Source organism: Rhinolophus hipposideros (genome assembly GCF_964194185.1).
Source record: "Rhinolophus hipposideros genome assembly, chromosome: 11".
NCBI lineage: Eukaryota > Metazoa > Chordata > Mammalia > Chiroptera > Rhinolophidae > Rhinolophus > Rhinolophus hipposideros.
The window spans coordinates 54,004,623-54,029,299 of NC_138057.1; the positions used below are offsets into that span (position 1 = coordinate 54,004,623).

Consider the following 24,677-nt stretch of genomic DNA (forward strand, 5'->3'; position numbering starts at 1 on the left):
TACTACATCATCTGTATATTGCCTTGTGTGCTCACCATCCAAAGTCTCCTTCCACCACCATATATGTGACCTCCTTTACCTTCTTCATCCTCCTCCCACGCCCCCGCCCCTCTGGTAACCATCACATTGTTGTCTGTGTCTGTGAGTTTGTTTGTTGCTTTCTGTTTTATATCCCACATGAGTGAAATCATGGATCTTGTCCTTTTTCATCTGACTTATTTCACTTAGCATGATAGTCTCAAGATCCATCCATGTTGTCGCAAATGGCACTATTTCATCATTTTTTATGGCTGAGTATTGTTCCATTGTATTAGGTTGGTGCAGAAGTAATTGCAGTTTAAAAGGTTAAAAATAATTGTAAAAACCGCAATTACTTTTGCACCAATCTAATGTATATGTACCACATTTTTATCCAATCATCCATTAAAAGACACTTAAGTTGTTTCCATGTCGTGGCCACTGCGAATAATGTGACAATGAACATAGGGGTATGTATACAAAAATATATATCTTTATGAATAAGTGTTTTCAATTTTTTATTGTGGCAAAATATTCATAACATAAAATTGTCCATTTTAACCATTTTTAGGTGTACAGTTCAGTGGCAGTAAGTACATTCACATTGTTATGCTACCATCACCACCGTCCATCTCCAGAACTTTTTCATCTTCACAAACTGAAACTGAATCCGTTAAACACTAACTCCTCATTCTCCCCCAGTTGTGACAACCACCATTCTACTTTCTGCCTCTGTGAATTTGACTACTCTGGGTGTCTCATTATAAGTGAAATCACACATTTGTCCTTTTTTGTGTCTGGCTGATTTCACTCAGCATAAAGTCTTTAATCCTCATCCATATTGTAGCATGGGTCAGAGTTTTATTCCTTCTTAATGTTGAATACGAGTTCATTGTGCATATATATGACTTTTTTTTAAAATCCATTCATCCCTCAGTGGACATTTGGGTTATTTTCCTGCTTCTGTCCTTGAACTATCTGCATTCATTTTTCTTGACCTTGTACTTTTAATCTAAAGCCTTGTCAACCTCAGTATTTGGGATGGGTAGAACGTTTCAGGTCTGATAAGGGGCTTTTATTTCTTCCAAATTATCTTCAGATTATTTTCAGAGGGAGGCAACTTTTCTTTGGAAGAAATTGACTCACTGTGTCATCGATTGGAGAAGGAAGCTACCCGGATAGAGTTTGTTGAAAACTTAATCATGATCAACATGGAGAAGATGGAGAGCGAGTACCTGGACCAGGTGGGTGAGCCCCACCCCTGACCTCCAGCCGGACTCTCAGGACACCTGGTTACAAAGTCAAAGGGGCCAGTCAAGCCCCCTTTCCACCCATTAATTGAGCCTGTACCCCTCTGCTTCTAAATCCCAAAAGTTCCCAGTTAAGCCCCCCTCCTTTGCTTTTTATATTTCTTTACAGGCCAATGATGTCATCAACAAGTTTGAAAGTAAATTCCATAACCTATCTGTGGACCTTATTTTCATAGAGAAAATCCAACGGTTGCTGACAAATCTACAAGTGAACATCAAGTGCGAGGTAGGATAGCTTCATTCTTCATCTGGTGGGTGTTCATCACACACACCTGCACGCCAGCGCTGTTCCAGGTGCTGGGGTTACTGGTGTGATCTCTGCCCCATGGTACTTGCACTCCAGCCAGGAAGACAAAGATTAAATCATGATAGCCTCTAACTTTCATTCAGTTCTCATGCACCAGGCATCCTACTAACCGACTTATTTTGATTAGCTATGTTAGTCCTCAGAAGAATTGTATGAGGCAAGTACTGTTTTTAGCCCCCATTTTAGAGATAAAGAAACCAAGGCAGAGAACAATTAAGTGACCTGGTCAAGAACACAGAGCTCTTAAATGGTGGAGCCAAAATATGAATCCAGGTCAAAGATCTCAAATAAACCTAGCTACACACCCCAAGGAATTAGAAAAGAAGAACAAACTAAACCTAAAGTTAGCAGAATGAAGGAAATAAAGGTCAGATCAGAAATAAATGAAATAGAGTCCAGAAAAACAGTAGAAAAGATCAATGACGCTAGAAGCTGGTTTTCTGAAGATAAACAAAATTAACAAAACTTTTGCTAGACTAACTAAAAACAAAAAGAGACAAGACTCAAATAAATAGAAATGAAAGTGAAGACATTGCAACTGACCCCACAGAAATACAAAGAATCATGAGACTACTATGACCAATTATATGCCAACAAATTGGATAACCTTTAAGAAATGGATAAATTCGTAAAAAGATATCTACTCCCTCAACCGGTGGGTCACCAATTTTATTTTTAAACTTAAAAGTTTTTCATCTATTTGACAGTAAAAAAAAAAAAAAAAACTTTCAAATTTGCGTTAAGTTCTTGATAAGATTGTGTGTCCCGACCTGCAGGATCGACAACGGAAGACCTGGGGGAGAAATAGGGGCTCGGGGGGACAGGGGTACGCGAGAAATGGAGACAAGACAGGAGTCTGATCAAGTCTCTCTTTATTGAAGGTAACAGCTTGTATATATAGATTTAGGCACATCAAAGAAACTCCTGGTCTCCCAATATGGGGACCGACCAATCAGAGGGTGCTTCGTCATGGCGGGCTGTTTGAGAAATCGAAACTTAAACTTAAACAATAGAATCGAAACTTTAAGCGTGGCCCAGGGGCAGCCAGGTGCAGACAAGCCCGGGCATGTCTGGGCGGGTCCGGGCAGGCCGGCCCGGAAAATTGTGTATTTCATTTTTCTAGTACTTAATCTCTCTCTCAGATAATGTTTTGTCGAACATTTTCCTGGTCAAAATAAGGATTCTAAAAACAAATCTCAGAACCTTTGGTTTTTCTAGGTGGCAAAATCCAATTTGCAAACAGATGAATTAAATTCTTCTCTTGAACAGCTTAAAAGCAAGGTAGAAATGTGTCGAAACTCAAGGGGAGCTAGAAAGGTAAGTGCTCAATAGATGCTAAGCTATGAATGGTAAAGATGTGTGATGCTGGAATCATAAACTGGAAGTAGACACATTTGGGGTCAAGATTGCTCCAGCAGCAGAGGGGCCACTGAGCCTTCCTACTTAACCCTGTTTTATTCAATGGAATTAAAGAAGAGAAGAGAAACCATCCACCTCCCCCAGCACCTCCCAGGCAGGCAGGTCTAGTCCAGAGAGAGCTTCTTTTCTTTTCCACTTCAGTGAATGAGTTAAGGTTTCATTGTTATTAGTAGCGAGAGAACATTTATTTTTCTATCTTTACTGCTTTTTCTTGCGTAGTCACATGTGCTTCTTGAAAGAAGTTCCAACCTCCACAAAGCACGGAGTGGAGAACCCACATCCCTCATGTTGTTCTCATTTCCTGCAGAGCCCCTTTTGACCTCTGTATTTTTGTGCAGATGTTTCTACACTTCCTTTGGAGAGCAGGGAAAACTGGTTAATCAGCTCTGACCCCTGCAACAGACCCTTTAGGGATCGCTCCGCCTCTCCAGGGCAGAAACATTTCTTCTCCCACATTTCCTTGCTTCCCGTCTTCCCTTTCTGCCCACTCCCGGTGCTGTCAGAGTGCTGGGCAGGCTGGGGATGCGGTATTGGGGTGGCACAACCTCCTGGCCAGGTGGGGGGAGCATGAGCTTGGATGGACAGGTAATCCTGTGTTGATGGAGGAGGCTGGTTGCATGCTTCTGCAGAGCAGTGATCAGGAGACGGGAGAGATTCATCAGGAGACCGGAGAGATGGACACATGGTGAAGACGGTGGGGACCAGGGACAAAGTGGCCAGAGCTGAGTTCTCAGTGCCACATTGAGAAGGGTCTCTGGCTGCCGAAAGGGAGGCAGGTAGGTGGGAGAGGTGCAGGGTGCCGAGACGGAGGCAGAGAGACTAGTGGCCTGGACAAGGTGCCCTCAGGACATGTTCCAGCTCTCGAGGTGAGTAGCAGGGGCAGGGGCAGGACTCAGAGCGCACTGGGAAGGAAGGCAATCCCTGGCCTGCGTCATCTATTAGGCCAGTGAGCCATTCGAGAAAGAGTGTGAGGGCTGCCGAGTGATATGTGGGAGCTGTGGTGAAGGGGAATAGCTTCACGGGACTACCCTGCGCACGTGTGGGGCATGGTCAGTGGGATTGCTGCTGCCAGGCGGTGTTGATTTGACATTGTCACGGACCTGGCCAGATTCCCCCACCAGAAAAGCTAGGGTCATTTTACTCCTGCACACTGTCATCATCTTGGGCAACAAGAAATCCTAGGGAGCATTCTCTGTTCTCATCACACGGATGGGGAGACTGAATCTAGCAAGTGTAAATCATTTGCACAGGACAAACCTGTAGAACCAGGATTAGAACTCCTGATGCCCCATCAAGTGAAGGACCTGCTGTCTCAGTGCAGGAGCCTGAGAGTCGGCCCAATGTTCCCCACTCCCCCAAGGCCCGCCCTGCAAGTGAGGAGCGTCCATCAAACCAGCCAGCCCCCATTCCTGAGGTTTAGATGGAATCAGCCTGCCCACCTGCGGCCTGCTTCTTGTGGCTTTCTTCTTCCGTGTTCTCAATAGACAGTGACAGCAGAAGACCTCCTTAGCTTCGTCCGAACTTGGAAAGAAAAACTGAGCCAGAGGATTCAGTACCTCAACTGCAAGCTGGACAGGGTATCTGTGACTCAAATGGTTTTTACTGTAAGGAACTAATGGGGTGGTGGGAAGTGGTAGGTGAGCTGTTGAGTCTGGGATCCTAGGAGACCTGCAGGGCTCATCCAAGCCCCCTGGTCTCATGATCGCCTGGCCTCCCTTATCTTCTCACTCCCTGCCCCCGACCCCATGGTCCATTTCCTGAACTGCAGCCAGACCAAACACTAGAAAAGGCCAATCTGACCGTGCCCCTCTCCTGCCCTCTGGGTGAAATCCAGACCCTTCACTCAGACCCTTCACTCAGACAACAGCCTCTGCAGCCCATCCTCCATGGCCTCTCCATTTCTCTGCTCCCTCCCCCCCAAAATGTCCTATCGCCCCAGGCCTTCTCTTATCCCTGGTCTGGCCTGGGTCTCCTGGCCCCGGTGATACCTCCCACTTCCCCATGAGACCACAGACCATGCAGTGAGGTCTCCACTTTAGGGACTATCTCCCCTAAAGCCCCAGGCTTTGACCCTCACACCAGGCTTTGAACACCAGAGGCTCTCAATCAACTTCAGGCGGTGGACTGGGATGGAGGGGTGTCAGAACCAATGGTGGCATAAATGGGTACCCCTCAAGTTCTACTCCGGCCATACACAGGCCCTACCTCTCACTGCCGTGTTTTGAACCAGCCCTTCCTGCTACGGGAGGCTCTTCTCACCAGACCAGCAACACTAAGCCTCCATCGCACCAGCAGTCCTGTGCCTGACACCATGGAACAGGAGTCCAGCTGGGTCCTTCCCTTTCACAGGCTACCCCTGAGATGAAGATGAGACTCGGAATAAAAGAGGGAACAGCTCCATGAAGCGCTGCTTGTGGGCCACCCCTCCAACCCTTTCTTTACGGTCCAACTCGAGGGGGCGTCGGCCACTCACTCATCCATGCATTCATTCATTCACTTGTCCCTTGGTCAGAAGCATGGCCCGGGCACATCCATAGGCTGGCTGTATAGGTCTGTGACCCTCGGTCTCATGGAAGACACTAGAACTTTTTCTTCACAGCACTGGTCCCAATTTTAACCAAACATTTATTAGGAGAAGTACATATTAAATGTCTGTCTCTCTGACTAGACTGTAAGATCCATGAAGTAAAGGGTCACATGTTGTGGCCTCTTTACCCCATGTCCCAGAACCTAGGCAGAGCCATGCAGAGAGCAGGAACTTGGGAAACATTTTTGAAGGTTTGCATGCATGTATGAATGAGTAGCCCCCTAAAAGAGATATGGCCATGACTGTTTTATAGAAGGGAAAACAGAGGCTCAGAGAGGTCAGGCAGCTAGTCTCCCACTGCAGCACCTGGGGAAAGTGGCCCTGGAATGCAAGCCCAGCCTGCCTGCCTCCCTGGCACCTAGTCTGGACCCACACACGTGGGCCCTTCTCTCTGGCCTTCAGGACAGCATCTTGACTGAGCTGGAGGTGGAGAGTGACATCCTGGTGTCTTCAGAAGCCCTTGAAGAAGAAGCCAAGGTGGACATGGTCACCCCTGAGTCCTTCGCCCAGCCGAGTCGCATGGGGAAGTCCATGATTGAAGACCCGGCAGTAGGAGTGGTCAAGAAGATCCTGCAGTGAGTGGCGCTGGGGTTCACGGGGGGAAGTGGGGGGGACGGCCCGACACCACAGCCCACATCCTGAGCCTTCGGGGACCTGCTTTGGGGTCCCATACCCTGGGTTCCCGTGTGAGCCCACCCCTGAAAGCCTGTGACCTTGAGCAAGGGATTTCTTTTCTCAGAGCCTCAGTTTCGTCCTCTGAAATGGGCTCATGGCAGGATGGAGTCTCATGGTGTCGTGTGCTAACTGGGGTGGTGCCCAGGGCTTGGCCTGAGCTGTCCTCATGGCCCCCGGGAACAATGCTCACACTCTTTTCTTTGGTTTCAGAATTCAGGACTCAAAACGCTCCGTGCCCCTATGTGACAAAGTTCAATGTCAGACAGGTAGAGACAAGCAGGCCCGTGGGTCGCAGGGTACCGGTGGTGAGGAAGCCAGTGTTGCTATCTGGCCCATCCTCACCTTGGGTCCTCTGCTCTTGTCCTGGGTAATTGTCATGCAAAGGCTTGAAGCGACGCCGGAACCGGAGAGAACACTCCACAAAGGCCTTATCCAGTAACAGTGCCATCTCAGCAGGGAGGTAGGGCTGCCGGGCTGCCCAGGACCTGCCCTCCCTAGACCCCTACCCCATCTCCCCAGACGGAGGCCAGAGACCACCCTGTTACTTTACCAGAATCTAGCCTCAGAATATGTTGCCTGCGCTCACAGCTCTGAGAATCCAAGGGACCCAGTGAGGGGCCAGCTCTGATGCTGGCTTTGGTGCTATCTATTCATTCTTGCTGAGTCACTCGGCTCACACAGACCTCCTATTTGGGGACCCTGTCTGGGAGTTCATGGGTTTTCCATGGTGATGGCAGGTGGATCCAAGCCCTGCCACCTTGCCACAGACATGGTCCCTGTCAGAATGAGGGACACTGGAGGTGGCTTTCCTTCAGTGACAATATGGAGCCGTAGGAGGAGTCCCGGGCTTCTGCATCCTGGCCATGCGCTCTGCCCACTGTGCCCCATCGGAGTCGTTAGACTCACGGCTTAGTGAGCGTGGGCCCTGGCTGATCCCCAACATGGATATGCCAGAAGGTGGATAATAGAAGCCACGTGGCTGAGCCACCTTTCTGGGTCTTCTGTGAGCCCTTGTTGATGTGGTTTAATTCCTAGTTTTGAGGAAGTGGCAGTGAGGAAACTCCTGCTTTGCATACCCGCAGAACGTGCATGCCACCTGCAAAGTGGAAACAAATGAAGACCAACCAAATGAGAAAAGAAAGGCTATTTATCAGAGCTTGGCAGCAAGGCAGTCAGACACCTCACTTGCATTTTAGTGGAGACTCAAAGGCAGGCGGAGGAGTGGGGAAGCTGTGTAATGAAGAAAAGGGGGGATTCAGGGGTGCCTGATTGGAGGCCCTTGGCACAGGGGAGCTGCAGGCAGGCCAGCAGCAGGGCGTCCTACGTGACTGGTGAGGCGAGCATATTTGGCTTTCTCGGGAGGGTCCTAAGTTGGAAGCAGGGAGAACATTTGGGGAAGTCGTCAGTTATTAATGAATTCTTGGTTATGTGGGACCGATTGTTACAGGAGTTATTGTTTAGCTTTGTGGATTGTCACTAGGATAACCATCTGACTTCCCACAAGTCTGACTTATAGCGCGCTGGCTTCCCGAGTTGTTTATTGTAATAAGGAGTTGGTTTCTCAGGCAGGTCGCACCAGGTTGTGGGGCACACCTCTGTATGTATATGTGGCCCAGCCCTTGTCCATTTGTATATTCAGTATGAAACCTATATTGCTAGCACTGCCAGGTGAAAATTCAGGACGCCAAGTTAAATGTGAATTTCAGATACATGACACATAATATTTTTAGTATATGTCCCAAATACTGTATGAGACATACTAAAAATTCCTTGTTGCTTGTATGAAATTCAAGTTTAACTTGGAGTATTGTATTTTCATTTGAAAATCTGGCAACGCTATATGTGGCTCAACCTATTTTCTTTGGGGCCTCACCACGGAAAATCAAGGATTCAAATTTCTGGGATCGAGCGCCTCTACCCCTTGTCCCCTGTCAGTGAGCTCGGGTGGGTTTTAGTGGTAAGGGATTCATCTCCATAGCATGGTTGTCTCCAGAGCTGTCGAGGAATATAGGGGCATCTTGAAGGATTTGGCCCCAGACACGGACATCAGTTGACCCCACGACCTGGCTCAGCATCTCTAGCAACCCGGGGAAGTGGGGTGGGGGGTTCCCGCAGGCTCAGATTTGCCTGCACCTATCCTCAGCCTCCAGAGCACTGACCCACCTTTGTCCCACAGTACCTCACGATACACCAAGCCCAACCGAATGGACAGAAAGTACCAGGTGCTTGGGGACAGGCCACCTCCTCGGGCTGAGTAAGTGACAACGCCTTTTCCTTTACCTCCATTTTCACCTCTTGTCTCTATCTGGGGGCAGCTAAACCTGACTCAGTTGAGGGAGAAATAAGACATAGGGGGCAGAGCAGGAGGGGTCAGTGAAGGGACAGGTAGGGGTCAGGGTCAGTTTGTCTCAGCCCATTTCACCTCAATTTGGTGAGAGAGATTTTCACCAAAATGTCACATTTTCCAAACTAAGCATTTTTTGGTAGCAGAGCACCATACCCCTTTGAGGTTTGGTTTTTGTGTCTTTTTTAAAATGCTTCCCCCTCCCCCATTCCTCTTTTATTTTAATTTCAGTGACTAAAACAAAATCTGTTCCACTTAATATGGCTACATTTCAAACAAAGGAAAATTTCAACTTCAGAAAACTGAAAGTGCAGATCTACAACCAGTCCCCCTTCCCCATAATCAGGGACAGCACCCGTACTCATTGGTCTCTTTGCCCCAATGGTCCCATCGCTAGGGTTTTGTGAATGTGCAAAGAAGGGTGGGGTTTACAGCAGGCAGTCCAGAAGTCATGTCCAAATCGGCCGGTAGACGCTCCCTTGCCTGACACACCCAAAGACATGCCACATCGTTAAAACCTGACTCGCTCTCAGTTTTGCGTAGTTCTGTCGTTTTATCCCATGTGTAGATTTATGTAACCATCACACAATCTAGAAACAGAACTGTTCCATCACCACCAAGCTCTCCTCCTGTTCTTCCTTACAGCCACATCCACTCCGCCCTCACCATCCCTAGCCCTGAGCAACCACGAATCTGTTTTTCACCCCTGTAATTTTGCCACTTCAGGAATGTCATATAAATGTTCTCATGCAGTATACGAGCTTTTCGGGGTGGCTTTTTGCACTCAACAGAAGGCCACTGAGATCCACCCAAGTTGTCACGTGTATCAATAGTTCATTCTTTTGTATGGCTGATATCCGTGGCATTGGAGGCACCGCAGCTTTTTAGTGATTACAAAGAAAAATCATAGGCTAAACAGAAAATAAATAAATCGAGCATTTATTAAATCTCTGAAAAAGGGGAGACTTTCTTGGCTTTACACAGTGGTTAATTGCTCAGAAAATAGAATCAGAATGGTTATGTTTTTACTCTCACATTGGGGCTAAGAGACTTCTCCCCAAGCCTCAGTCTTCTCTGCACGGTGGGTAGAAGAGAAGACCTCTTTTAAAGCTGTGGAGAGGAGCCGGCAGGTTCCCACAGGCCTCCCTTAATACAAGATTTGTATACTGACAGCACTAGATGAAATCACAAAGAAAAAGATGAAAACACTTGACAAACAACATTTTAAACTCCTCTGGGTTAAAATGCAATTAAAAGTTAGATGACAATCAGCCATGAAACAATGATGGTAAATAAGGACAACAAAGAAAAAGGCCTTTACAAATTGGCTCCCTGCCTCCCCCAGCAAATTATTAGGTTGGTGCAAAAGTAATTGTGGTTTAAAAAGTTAAAAATAATTGCAAAAATCGCAATTACTTTTGCAGCAACCTAATACAAAAGAATCCTTGAGAACTCAGTGAGTAGGGTAAAGGGAGAATTTGAAGAGACCATGCCCAAAGCAGGAAATAAAATTAGGAAAAACACATAGAGAAAACACTCTCACTAGAATGCAAAGAAGTGGAAAGGGAACAGGTCCATCCCACATTTTGCCTGAGATTAACCAATCTATACATAGATTTTAGTGGAAATTCCCAGTTTATCAAAGGAGGCTGGAGACCTCCCAGCCACTGCAGGTATTAAAGAAACAATTATTCTGACACTCGTTAAAACAATGAAGAGGACTTTATATGGGACCATGGCATTAAGTGTGTCCCCACTGTCGAAACGGGAGAGATGGGGCTCAACTCAGGATACAACAAGGACAGTGGGGATTTATAGCCAATGTGCAGAGTGGGGGTGGAGGTGGGGTCAGCGGATGGAAAATTCAAGGGTAGTGGGATTCCTGCCAAAACTACTTAACGGGATACTTGCTGTAGGCAGGCCGGGGGATCAGCTCTCAAGGGTGGGTTGTCTCTAAACTGACTTAGCAAGCGGAAGACAAGGCCCAAGGATGAGGCCTCATTGAAAAGTGGGCTCAGAGGAGCCTGTCTAAAGTTTGGTCAAGGAGAGAGTCTTTGAGAGTCCTCTTGCTCAAGGCAAGAAAAGCAGAATGTAAGAGATACATGAACATAATTCCAAACCTATTTTAAAATTAGCAAAAGGCAGTATAATAAAATGTTATCATTTCATTTTTCCTTCTTGTTTTTTTAGCATATTTTCAAATTTCTTTAATGATGAAGGAATTTTAAAATGAAAGATCAAGTGACCTGTTACATATATTTTAGAAATTGGCTGACAACGGTGTATTTATAAATAGTCACTGCATCACTTTATAAAAATTATGGAAAATGAAGTGTCCTACAGCTACATGTAGTTCTAATACATCTGTCCTTTACTTCGCTCTTACTACAGAGTTGGGTGACCTAATTGGACAGGAATATCCACAGCATCTGTGCAAATTGGTTTAACTAAACCCTGCGCAGTTACCTAAGGCCAGAAGTACTAGAAGGAGAATGTTTGGTCCTACAGGAAATGTTGCTCATTTGATTAATATCTATAAGAAACCATTATTTCTTCTTTTAATCTGTACTGAGGCACAGATAGGCACAGGCACTGCACTGGGGTTGGGGTTCCGTGATGAAGAAAAATAGACACATGGTGGTGTTACCACCTGCTGGGAGAGATGGCAGTTAATCAGCCAGTCACCCAAAGCAACCCCAAATCCCCCTGTTGAGGGGTGCTGTAGAGCTGAGGACCACTCTGGGAGCTTTGGAACGAGGCAGTCAGGAACTGCCACCAAGCCGGGATCTGAGGAAGAGCAACAACAAATGTGACCAAGAGGAAAAGTTAGCAGTGTTCTCTGGAAAATCAGTGTGTGCAAAGGCTCTGGGAGGAGGGAGTGAGTAATGACACGGAGTGATGAGGCCAAAGGAGAGTAGACTTGGAATGGGGCAAAAACCAGCTCGTCACATCCAAGAGGCATTAACCTTGACAAATAGAAATAGTAGGTGGGCGTCACATGCTTGGACATCCCATGAACAGTCCAGCTCCACTTCTGGTTGCACTGCTGAGGCCTCGGAATAGTCTGTCCAGTTTTGTCACACCGGTTGGTGTGATTAGACCAGGCCCCTCAGGGATTTGTCTCATGTGTGTTGCAGGGACTTTAAAGGGATCATCCTGAGCCTCCTCTGGGAGAAAAACGAGCATCTGCTGAATGTCGTGGAGGTGAGGGCAGCTGCCCACAGGCCTCGGCCTTCCCCTCTGCCAGCCGCGGACCACATGTCCCCAGCTGCCTCTGCCTCCCACAACCTGCTGATAATGGCCTTGTGGGTGAAACTGAGGAAAGGGCATTCTAGCTCCCATGACCATGGCTACCCACCTAAACCTCATTCATTCATTTACACATTCATTCGGCCACCAAATATTTCTTGGACACTAACCGTATGTCAGATACTGGGTGTGCCCAGCGGAACAAGCCCATCTTGTCCCTGAGGCCAGTGCTCAGTAGGCGGTTACAGGCATGGCAGCAACACAGGGAAACGGGCGGGGCGATGGGAGTGGCACTGGGGTCCTTCAGTGGGAGCTACCCAGTGCCCGGTTCCAGCACACTCAACACAGGTTGTCTGTGCATTTTCCTGTCTGCCTCCTCCTGGGCTGTGACTCCTTCAGAGCAGGGCCTCTGGGTCATCCATATTAGTGGCCCACAGCCTAGTACACAGTTTGGTGCTATAGGAAGCTCTCAACCTGGCCATTGAAACGAGATTCCATTTTGGTTTTGAATATTGCCATTTACTCACTCGTGCCTCACGTAGCCCTACAGTGCCGGCGGTGCTGAAAAGGGCAGACAGACAGGAAGTTGGCATCGCCGGCATAGGGGACAGCAAGAGAGAAGGCTGGGGGTGTCGAGAGCAGGGTGGAAGATGCCAAGAGCATGGGCCAGAGTCCCTTATGCAGGGGCCTTGCCCACACATTGTTCAACCCTCTCTTACAGGAGTTTTACCGCAAAGAGAAGCGTTCAGTCACCAGGCCCGACTGCATGTACGACACCTTTGACCAGTGCGCGGAGAACATCGGCAAGAAGATTCTGGAGTACCAGAGCCAGACCAACGAGTACCACAACTCCTGCCTCATAGGTGGGTGCGGGCAGGGGGTGACATGAAGCCACTGATTGAGCTCAGCCTGGGCCTCACGGCCTGGATGTTACCCTCCTAACATGGAGATCACCGGGGAAGGCAGGGGCGCTTCCCTGTAAAAAGCACACATCTTAGAATTAACATTAAACTGGGAGAAACAACGATGGGCTTCCCCACCCCACAAAGTTTCCCTTTTCTTGAGGGAAGATTTGTATCACTAAAAATATTTTGTTTGCTGCAGATATTTTTGACAGCTTCATTGAGATATTCACAGAATACAATTCACCCATATAAAGTGTACAATTCAATGGGTTTTAGTATATTCAGAGTTGTACAACCATTACCACCGTCAGTTTTAGAATCCCTTGTCCCTCCATCACATCCCCAGCCCTAAGCAACCACTAAGCTTTCTGTCTCTGTAGATTTTCCTATTCTGGGCTTTCATATGAATGGAATCATGTAGTATGTGGTCTTTTGTGTCTGGCTTCTTTCATTTTGTATAATGTTTTAAAGGTTCATCCAGGGTATATATTAGTGTCTCAGCACTTGGTTCCTTTTTCCGGCTGAATCATATTACATTGTATGCATTTACCTCATTTTGTGTATCTATTCATTCATTGATGGACATTTGGTTATTTCCACCTTTTGGCTACTGTGAATCATTCTGCTATGAACACTCCCTGTACAAGTTTTTGTGTGGACATATGTTTTCATTTCTCTTGGGTGTATAACTCGGAATGGAACTGCAGGGTCATATGGTAACTCTGTGTTTAATCATTTGAAGAATCCTTTCAGAGTGCCTGGCCTATGCTAGGCTACGTTGAACTTGGTAGAAGGTCGACTGTTTTATTAAAAACCTTGGTACTGAGTAAAGAAGAAGAAAAACTCCAGTGAGAATCCATGACTATAAGCCAGCCGTTATGTGGTTTTTAAACCTAAAGTCACACTGAGATAGACCTGAATTCAACTTTGTTTCTGTGGATCATCCCAAAGACCGCTTGCTGATACGTTAGCTTAAAATGATCTTGAGTTAGGTAGTTGTGCTCAGATACCTCTTTAGTGGAGACACTACAAATCTCTAGTAAAACCCACCTTCAATTCAGGCCTCCAAGGAGTCCCACAAATAAAATGCCCAGAATAAGAGATCACAGTAAAAACAAACAAACAAACAAAACACAAACACAAGGAAAAAAGGCACCTTGAACATGACACAGTAGGATGAGGCCAGTAAAAACTTCAGATATTGAACATCTCAAACACAGAATATAAAAGAATGTACTTATTAAAGAGCAAATTGGAAACACGAGTGAGGAGCAAGAGACTAATAAAATGACCAAGTAGATATGAAAGAGAACCAAGTAGAACTCCTCTCTTGGGAAAATAAATAGTTGACATTTAAAAATTATCAATGGCTTTGCTATCAAATTATTCACTGCTGGAGCTGAAATCGGTGAACTGGAAGGTAGATCCAAAGAAAAAACTCAAAATACAACACAGAAAAACATAAACATTGGGGAGAGAGGTGAAGAGATATAGAGGAAGGACTAGGTCTAACAAACAGCTATTTAGAGGTCCAAGGGGAGAGGAAACAGACTAGAGTCGAGGCAATATTTAAAGAGATAATGGATGAGACAGAACTGCTAAAAGACACAAGGCATTTTAAATGAGCTGAAAAATCCTGCGGAGTATAAAAGAGAAGTCCTTTTAACTTGTTTAATCCAGTGTTTTCTAGTTTCTATGCTGACTTGAACACAGAATGCCTTTTGATGAAATAGCTATTACCACGTTGAAGACCAAGTTTTTCTCTTTGGGAAGCTGCTTGGGCCTTTGTTAGAGAGATCGCCTCAGCAACTTCTGTTCTGTCCTCTCCCCTGACCCCCAACCCCCAATGTCGACAGAATTACGAGCCCAGATGAGGAGATTTGAGGAGCTGCTGCCCCAGGTATGTTGGCTGGTGATGGAGAATTTCAAGGAGAACCACTGGAAAAGATTTTGCACCTCCATCAGAGAGATTCAGGAACAGTTCTGGGATTATCAGAAGCAACTGGAGAAAAGGAAGGTAAGGGCCTCAGGACCAGCTCTTCCTCTCCAGGACCAGGGGCCCTGGGAATTCAGAAATGGGTGCAGGGCATAGGCAGAACTGAGTCCCAGGGAATGCAATGGGCTAGGCTTGGGATTGCTGGATGAGGGCTGAGGGACACGAGGCATTGGAGAAATGAGAGTGGCGCCAATAGCTTCTTCATAGAAAACATTCAGTACACTCCTTGTTGGATTGAATGGGTGGGTCAGCTGGGTTCCGTGTGGCCCTGGTCATTGAGATCAACAATGATTGTCCACCTGGTCCTTACAGCCATGGGATGTGGATGCTGTTGATTTCATTGGACTAAAGCCCTGATTGTGCTGCACAGAGGCCCTCTCCTTACCCTCAGAGTTGGCTCCAGCCATGCCCCTATCTTGCCTTCTCTGCCACTCCACTGCTCTTGGCCCTTCAGATACCCAGTTGAAAGTACATCTCAGTCTGGCCATGGCCATAATTAGCAGAGGACATGGGCCAGGGACATTTTGGTCCTGACCTTGAGATACTGGTATGAAAATCCTTGCTGATTTCTGGATGTTTTGATTCAAGGATGAAAATGCCCAGAGTCTCCATCCAAATCTTGGACACCCTGCCCGTTTCCAAGAAATGGAGTCTCTATGTCAAATGGAAGAGAAAAGACAGGAAGATGTGGACACCATGATTAGGGAAACCGGGGAGAAGCTGGAGGTCAGTGGTACCGTCGACTCCCAGGTCTGGGTGCTGAGCGCTGCACTGCCCTCCGGAGAGATTACCCCAATTGACAGCCCATCAACAGCACCAAGCCTGGCGCTGGCACCCTGGCCTACGCGGAGCATGAAAGGGGGCAGGTTTTACAGGTGGAGACGATCCTTGTTGGCCGTCTTTAACTTGCTAATTTTTTGATTTCTAAATTAATTACAAAATTACTAGTGAGAACTTTTTTTTTTTTGAGATCCAGGTCTCGTTTTATTTCCTCTTTGGTGAATTGTCCCTTGGCAATTTCTGAATCATTTCTTATCTTCAAGCCAAGTCACCTCTACCTCTTGGGAGAGGCCTCCCGGCTAAGGACCAGATGACTAGTTAACTTGAACACATTGACACATGACTTTGGTCTTGTCTCACCTGCTGGCTCCCCAGATCCACCCTCAGCCTACTTTTGGAGGCAAGTTCCTCTCCCTGCAGCACGAGGCCCCCTGTGTTTTCTCCAGGAATCTGCTAGGAAGTGTGGCCGGCTTTTCATCACCGGCTTGGCCACCTTCGCTGAGAAGTTCCTGCTGCAATTAGATGAGGTGGTCACCATTGACGATGTCCAGGTTGCAAGTAAGTGGCACCAGCGGCCTTGTGCCCTGGCCCCAGGCGGTTGGTGAGGTGTGGGCTGATGGGCCTAGAGGGTTCTGCTTTCCCCCAATTCTACCAGAATGAAAACAGGTTCTCCACTGAGGGAACTGATGAATTTTTGTTTTTGTTTTCATTAAAAGTGACTTTTTTTTTAATTTAAAAAGCAAATCCCAAAAGTGACTTTTTTTAAAATTTAAAAAGCAAATCCCAAAAGGGTTGAAGATTATATGTAAACAATGAAATCCTAATAGTAAATCTTTTCGTGATCTTGAGATAGGGTCAGCTTTCCTAATTATGAGATAATAGCCAGAAACCGTAAAAGAAATGGCTGGTACTTCTCTGTGGCCAAAAGAAAAACAAGGAAAAATATCAAAAGATGGGAAGACAAACTACAAGCTGGAACAATATTCCTAATAACCTAAAGATCAGAAAAAGGCCGAATATCCTTGTTGTACAAGTCAAATTTGTAAAAAGAGACAAAGGACAAACATATGCAATTCAAAAGAGAAGCAATTCCTATGGCCAGTAAATGTAAAAGGTGCTTGACTTTACTGATGATGAAAAATGTGAATACAAACATTATTAAGATATCAGCTTTCACCAATAGCCTTGCAAGGCTTTTAAGCTCAGTGGCAACCAGCCCTGGTGAAAATGTGAGGAAGCCCAAGTGCCACAGAGACCCTGGGAGAAGTGTGACATCAATATCACTCTCTCGGAGAACCCTCTGTCAGTACCTGTCAGAATTATGAATGTACACAACTGTGACCTAGCAGTTGTTACCTGGGAATTTATCCAACAGAAATAGTTGCACACTTTTCAAAGATATATTTTCAAGCATATTTGTCACAGCACTGAAATTGCAAAGAATTGGACACTACACTAATATCCAGGTATAGGGGATTGGCTAAATAAATGATGATCCAGATGTACAAGTGAATATTGTACAGCTGTTAAAGTGGGTTCAATAGGTCTATATGTGCCCACGTGGAAAGGGAGCCACTCACCTCTGGTGGCTGGGATTGGGAGACACTTCTAGAATCTTTTCTTTTTCCAGGTTAGGTGATGTTTAAAGTTTTTATAATGTGCATATTACTTTTATAACTATACAAAGACTCAATCATGTATTAAATGTTATCCATTTATCACGAATCTATTAATTAAAATGTTATTTTTACTAAATTTTTGTATTACAAAGACACTAAATATTTATTATAGTACAATAAGAAATTCAATTTGAATTACAAAGTACGTTAAGAATACAGCTACATATGTGGTATAGTCAGCTTTATTGTGGGAAGGGGCTTTGCCCTCCCCTGGGAGACTCCAATTGGGGAGGAGAGGAGTAAACCCTCATTTCTCTAAATTCAGGGGGTAGGCCCCTTGATCTCAGGCTGTGGGTGAGGCCACAGTCAGTAACTTGTCTCTTGCCTGCCAGGGGTGGAGCCCCCCAGACAGAAAACATCAATCCTCATCCGGAGGAAACTCACCGGACTCTCCCTGGAGGAAGAGAGTGAGAAGCCCCTGATTGAACGGGGGAGCAGGTGAGAGTAAGAACAGGAGGAATACATGCATGGCTGTATTTGCTGAGGACGATGCTGTGGAATACAGACCTGGTCACCTGGGAATGGCATTATGTTCTAAGCCTCAGTTTCCTCTTCTGTGAAATGGGCACCAGAGCCGACCTCACCTGATGTTATGAAGAGAAAGTGAAATGAGATTGTACTTGGAGGGCCCCTGGCACATACTGAGAGCTCAGCAGCTGTTAGTTGACATAATAAGGTCCCACAAAGGGGCCCACAAAGAAAGGGAGGCCTGTCCCAGAGTGAGGCATGTTCTGGGTCCCTGGTGGCACTGGTGGCACTGCAAACCACTGCAGCTGTGTCATGTGTGCCAGGAGCTATCAAAGTGCTTGTCCCTGTGTGTCAAGAATGTGACTCTGGAAGAAGTAAGGCAGTGATTTGCGGAGCTAAGTTCTTAGCAGTAGCTTTTACAGCACAGTGGGAAAAGTGGACCAGGAACCAGCGACTGCCACCTGGCTGGCAGGCTGAGGAGGAAAGTGAGGGGCAGGAAGAGGAAGCAACTAGAGGCGTAGCAGTCCCCTTCCCCATGCAGGACCCGAGACTCTATTCACACGGCTGTCAACAGTGTGAACATACGAAAAGGAACTTGAAGAAACTGAACATTGACTGCTCAGAAGGTTTTTTTCTTTTAATTAAGACATTTAAACCCAGTGTACCCAGGGTTAGTGGGTACACTGTGAATGATGAAGCCAAGTCTGTGGGCTTTGACATGCGTCTTTGTTTGTAGGAAATGGCCCGGAATCAAACCCACCGAAGTCACCATCCAAAACAAGATTCTCCTCCGGAAAACTTCATCTATCACCACCACCAAAACCACCCTGGGCCACCTGGCAGCCGTGGAAGCCCGAGATGCTGTCTACCTGGTGAATGAAGGGCTGGGCTGGGATGGAAGCATCCAGGGGAGCACAGGGCAGCTGGGGGGAAGGAGGTCTCTTCCTGTCACAGGTGCCTTGACATTTGGCCCTTGGAGCAGATGACACATCAAGGTGCTCCAGACACAATGTCAACAGTTAATGTTCTAAGGCAGAAGGACATGTCCAGTCCCGGTGACAGCGTGGGTCTGATGGCCGAGCCCCAGTGCCGTGGGCACGCAGAGGGACACCCCACCCAGACTGAGGGCAGGGTGAAGGGAGGTTTTCCAGAGGAACAGTTGGGTCACAGCAAGAGGCACAGAGACCCCAGGAGTAGTGGGTGGAATAGCTGATAGTTACTGAGTACCTAATGTAGCTTCTGTTCTCAACATGAGGCGTCTCATTGAATCCTGGTAACAATCCCACGAGGAAGGTAGAATTGTCCCCAGGTTATTGCTGAGGACACTGAGGCTTAAAGAAACATGCCCCCTCTATACCACTACAGAGTAGCAGAGCTAGGGTTAGAACCCACGTGCCTGTTAGACACTCACGGGGCCTGCCTAAGGAAGAGGCTACCCCCAGATGCCACCTGTGGGACCTCTCAGCTCTGATGAGGTACTGATCTTTGGTCCTGGTGCCCAGAGAGAAACCTTGTCCTGCCCAGAGATAGGCTGACTGGTATTGAGAGAGCCTACAGTGCCCAGGGCTGGCCCTCACTGGGCCACCATGTCCAGCCACAGGCAGAGGGGGCAGCTCTGCCTGCTCAGGGCCTGGAGGACTCAGCCTCCCGAGGAAGCAGGAAGCCTGAGTTCCAGGACAGCAGTTAGGAAGGCGTGCAGAGTCCAGTAGGCCGGATCCTAGTCCCTGCTCAGCCTCTTTCTAGCTGGATAACCTTCAGGCAAGGCTCTGAGCCTCGGTTTCCCCATCTACAGAACAAGGAAAACAGTAGGACTTGCCTGGTCCGTTGTTAAGCAAATCACATGAGAAATGACTTATGGAAATCTTGCCAGTGCCTGGGGTGGGTTAGAAACTACCTGCCAGCAAGGTACAGAGTTCTTCTAGGGCACAGAATTCAGAAGTGCCTCCTCATACAGCATCCTGCTGCTGCCTTGTTCCCAGAAATATTTAGCATCATTTGAAGAGGAGTTGAAGAAGGTCCGGGATGACAACACATTGCAGGTCAAGGCGGCTCAGCGCTGGAAGGACAGCTGGAAGAGCTCCATGCAGACTATCCAGGGCCTGTACTCCAAATAAAGGCTCATTTTGTATGGACGCCTTCCTTATCCATCCATCTGTCCTTCCATCCATCCATCCATCCATCCATCCATCCATCCATCCATCCGTCCGTCCATCTGTCCATCCATCCATCCATCCATCTGTCTGTCCTTCCATCCATCCATCCATCCATCCATCCATCCATCCATCCATCCATCCATCCATCCACCCATTCGTCCATCCAAACATACCTACGTCTATCTATCTATCCATCCATCCATCCATCCATCCATCCATCCGTCCATCCACTCATTCGTCCATCCAAACATACCTATGTCTATCTATCCATCCATCCATCTGTCCATCCATCCATCCATCCATCCATCCATCCATCCATCCATCTGTCCATTTATCCATCTATTCATCCATCCATCCATCCACCCATTCATCCATCCATCCATAATACATCTATTTATCCACCCATTCATTCATCCATTTGTCCATCCATCCATCCATCCATCCATCCATCCATCCATCCATCCCTGGTCTGTGTGCAGCACTTTGGCTCCATCAGTGACCAGGACATGATGTAGTTAGTACCTGCCCACGTGGACATCAGTTCCAATGAGGAAGACTGAGGTGAAAGGGAGTTCCACATGGTTCTCAGGGATGATGGACAACAGGGATGGCTCACTTAAAACAGAGTCCAGTACTTCAAAGGAAATAACTTCCAAAAGTCATGCTTGGTACTTCACCTTAGAAAATAAATTAATTAAAACTTATGAGAAAGAATATATTTTACATTTAACAAAATGTGGGCTATAATTGCAACTATGCAGTGATTCCTAGAACCAGTGAAGAATTAAGCCAATGTTGACTGGGTATCTGCATGGCAACTTGCCTGGCCAAATTACAGCATTTTGGAAAAAATCTTCTAGGCCTCCTTAATTTTCCTTTTGGCCTCTTTAATCTCACAGGACTCAGATCATTCTCTTTGGAAACCTCCATCCTGTGGTCTTTTTTTTGGTCGATTTTTCTCCCCTTTGATTTCTAAGTGGCCCAACCATGTCAAGTCTCATTTGTCATTAACTTTCTATGCCACTTGGACAGGCTGCTAATATTCTTTTCTCGACATCATCAACTCCTGTTTCTTTTACCTGGTTGGCATTTTGACTTTGCATCAACTTACATTTTCACATGCTTTCTCTCTTTTAGTGACTCATGAGGTAGGCTCCTTATATACTTATGTGGTTTCTTCTCGCTGCCTTTTTCTTTCCTCGTCCCACCTTCTAGTGCAGTATAAATTTTGTACCAGCTGGTTGACTGGCTGTTATAGAATCAGTAATATTGTAGTTGGTTGCTTTGCTTAAAGTATTAGTTACCCTCACCTCCATGCGCTACCCCACAACTGGGGCCTTGACCAGCTGACAAATCAATATCTGCATCCTTGGAATCATCCTAATGGATAGGCCTTGCCCACGGCTGAGCTGTGTAAATGACCCACAGCTCAAGAGTGGGCAGAAGGAATCTCTTCAATAGTCACGACCCTCCCCTCTTGCTTCTATGACCTTTCTCTACTCAGTATCGATTTAAGCTTTTGTTATCCCATTTGCCAGTGTTCAGTGGCTGTGTGGCCTGTACGGCTTTAGGGATCAGTCTCTTGTGGGGATTAGCCCCTTTCAGCTGACTCACCGTCGAGGCCTTTGTGGGGAGATTAGGAAATTTTACTTAATCAGCACCTCCTGAGCTGTACCACAGCCTGGATTTTAGCAGAGCTCTGGCAATCTCTCCCTTTTGTTGTGTTGTGTTTGTTTTGTTTTCTCCTTACTCAGTTAAAACAAATGCAAATGTCTAGAAATTTCTCTGCATTTGTTTGTGAGGCAATAGCTGATGGGAGAGGAAGTGATCGTGATGTTAATGATTAACCAAAAGTAGATCTGTCCAAAGATCCCTTCTGTCATGGATCCCTCCTGACCTTACGTATGCAGAAATACCAGTGAGGCTGGGTTTCATCTACACATATAATTTTGAACATGTTGTTGTTTAGCTTCGAAAAGGAGTTAAAATTACTTTCGCTAAAATGATCTGCAATTAAATAACTAAGGGAAAAAAGATGAATAAAATCTATATTTTCTTTCTTTCAAGTTCACAAGGGATATGAGACATAGAATCACTTCTACATGTTCCTCCACTGTAAACGTTTGAGGAACAAGCCAGGTCCTCTAGGAGCTCAGCTGAAGGAGGAATCACTTTCAGGTGGGGCTTCAAGGAAGATTTCCAGGGAGAGGAATTCAAGACACTGAATAATGCCGCTACCAAGTGCCTGTGCCTCATCTGGTGGTACATAAGGTGATAGAGAGTTTTGGTTTTGGCTTTCTTTTTGAAGACGATATAGAGAAGAAACAGATGAGTCCCGATGGCAAATAAGTTGAGGGCGACGAGAAGTCTCTAAAATTGGCTCTCTAAATATTGGAGGGTGGAAGAGACGTTGGTAAAGCTGCCTATGGCAGCTATAAAGCCCAAAAGGCTCTGAGAAGGCGGGCAAGGAGTGTCTCTGCAAACACCACACACACACACACACACACACACACACACACACACACACACACACAATCCATCAGGTGAGATGTGAGGAACAGATAGGTTCTGGAAACCTGGGTGCTATCTCTCTTTTCGTTCCAAATGGTGCTTGCTGAACTGAGAGAGAAGGGAGGAAAAGACAGAAATTCAACTCAACCAATAGCCTTGGTCCTGTCTGTCTCGTGTAGGTGTTTTGGTGTTTGTGTCTAATATGGCTGTCTCCAAATGAACACACTAGGTGTGGACAAAAATGCATGAAGGGCTTTAGGTGGGGGTTTCACACTTGAAAATCTTCCACCTTTCTCAGCCCAGGATAAGCTGGCAACAAATCCATCTTCCTTCCTCACACCTGAGCCTTGATTTGCACTCTAAGAGAGGTTATTACAAAAAGGGAGTGCAAAACCTCTGAAACCTTATGACAAATTTTGTATCTATGTATTACTTTCACATATTCTGACCTCCTTCCCCCACAAAAGGTAAGAACCATTGTGCCTAAAGAGTAACCAATTTGTGTCACCTCTGATGTCCCTTAATTCCCCTGAAATCCAGTTATATCCAGGGCATGGGGATTAATTCTTGAACTCCCTGGGCCTTGGACCATTCCCAAAGAAAAGAAACGCGACTCCCTAACCTGCCTTTGCTATGTCAGTTACCCAGGGACTTCTGAGAACTCCCTGGTATGTCTTAGTCCAAACTCTATCTAAAATGGACACTTTACCCAAGAACATATATGAAGGGCCAATAAACACGAAAAGATACTCAATATCATTAGTCATGGGAAGATGCAAATTAAAACCTCAATGTGATATCTCTGTATCTCCACTGGAATAGCTAAAATTAAAAAGACTGACAATACTAAGTACTAAAGAGTATTTGGAACAACTGGAAGTCTCATACATTGCTGGGGGGTAAGAAGGGAGAGTCCAAAATTGTGCAGCCACTTTAGAGAACAGTTTGACAGTTCTTATAAAGTCAGACATGCACTTATCCTACAAGCAGCAATTCTACTCCGAAGTCTTTGTGCAAGAAAAACAGAGGCCCACAAAAAGACCTGATCGTTTATAGAAGCTTTATTCCTAATAGCCCCAAACTGGAAACAACCCAAACGTGTACCAAATATGAATAGATAAATTGTGATATATTCATGCATACGATGGCATACTACTCAGCAATGAAAAGGAACAGGCCACTGATATATGCAACAACTTGGGGGGCTCTCAAAAGCATTATGCTAAGAAGCCAGACACAAACGAATACATACTGTATCATTCCATTTACATTCTGGAAAAGGCAATGCTGTAGTGATATAGATCACTGGCTGCCAGGGGCTGGGTGTCGGGGGAGGAAATGGACTGTCAAGAGGCACAGGGGAGCTTTTGGGAATGGTCACCTAGTATCTTGATTGTGGTGTGGTGGTGGACACATGAGTGAATACATTTGTCAAAATTCATCAAACTGTACATTTAAAATTTTTATTATATGTAAACTATTCATCAGTAAAGCTGATTTTAAAAAAACCAGCTGCAGAGCATTAGTTTTGTTTATATATAAAACAGCCTAAACAAGGAACCCCTTTGCGAGGATAAAGGGTCTTAGACTTGGGGGTCAACTCATTGTTTTATGACTTGCTTTGCACATTGGACTCTGGAGTTGTTCCTAATTTCCTACTTCAACTGGCCCTTTTTCAATTGGGAGCAGCTTTTTACATCCTTCCCATCTTAATATGATCTGAGTACTGCAGAGTCCAAATTGGGTGGGTTGTATTTTAGGTCTATTGAATCCACTGCAGTGTGTGGAGCAGATTAGAGGAGAAAGAAGGGAGAGAGAGGTCTGAAACACTGAAATACAGCAGCAGGATGGAGGGAAGAACCAGGGAGAGACATTTGGGCAGACTTAAGGACTAGATGTGGGAGTATAAAAGAGAACTGTGTACAAAGAAGTTCCCCCCCAAGCATGGACTATCAGAGCTTCCATGAGCTCCTTCCAATCTACTAGATCTTTTCACTGAATCGAAAGCTCCTCAAGCACAGGCTTGTGCCTCAACCTTGTTGGCACTCCAACTAGGAGTTATTTAACCACAGGTGTTCAATTTATACTGTTGAGTGTCCATTCACCTTCTGATGGACATTTACGTGTTTCCATTTTGAGCTATTTTACAAAGCTGCTATTTATAGTCTTGTCCATTGGGGATGGGGATATGTGCTTTCATTTCTCTTGGGTAAACCGTGGGAATGGAATTGCTGTGTCATATGGTAGGTTTGGTGTATCCATACAACGGGATACCA

General features: G+C 46.1%; 1 protein-coding gene across 6 annotated transcripts in view; it reads left to right on the forward strand.

Moving 5' to 3' along the window:
- Positions 1 to 20,593, forward strand: part of CCDC180 (coiled-coil domain containing 180) — a 50,870-nt gene extending 30,277 nt beyond the window's left edge. For 4 of the 6 annotated variants that reach the window (XM_081067369.1, XM_081067371.1, XM_081067372.1 and 1 more), the window contains 16 exons: positions 1,118 to 1,262; positions 1,438 to 1,554; positions 2,854 to 2,952; positions 4,539 to 4,631; positions 6,044 to 6,216; positions 6,527 to 6,582; positions 6,701 to 6,776; positions 8,493 to 8,570; positions 11,798 to 11,864; positions 12,631 to 12,772; positions 14,671 to 14,831; positions 15,399 to 15,536; positions 16,037 to 16,148; positions 17,602 to 17,707; positions 18,474 to 18,609; positions 19,717 to 20,593. In XM_081067369.1, the coding sequence (XP_080923495.1) occupies positions 1,118 to 1,262; positions 1,438 to 1,554; positions 2,854 to 2,952; positions 4,539 to 4,631; positions 6,044 to 6,216; positions 6,527 to 6,582; positions 6,701 to 6,776; positions 8,493 to 8,570; positions 11,798 to 11,864; positions 12,631 to 12,772; positions 14,671 to 14,831; positions 15,399 to 15,536; positions 16,037 to 16,148; positions 17,602 to 17,707; positions 18,474 to 18,609; positions 19,717 to 19,851 (1,834 nt within the window). In that variant the 3' untranslated portion in view covers positions 19,852 to 20,593. Of the gene's footprint in view, positions 1 to 1,117; positions 1,263 to 1,437; positions 1,555 to 2,853; positions 2,953 to 4,538; positions 4,632 to 6,043; positions 6,217 to 6,526; positions 6,583 to 6,700; positions 6,777 to 8,492; positions 8,571 to 11,797; positions 11,865 to 12,630; positions 12,773 to 14,670; positions 14,832 to 15,398; positions 15,537 to 16,036; positions 16,149 to 17,601; positions 17,708 to 18,473; positions 18,610 to 19,716 lie in introns of those variants that run through there. The other 2 variants (XM_081067370.1, XM_081067374.1) reach the window with 2 other exon arrangements.
- The last annotated feature ends 4,084 nt before the right edge of the window (positions 20,594 to 24,677 follow it).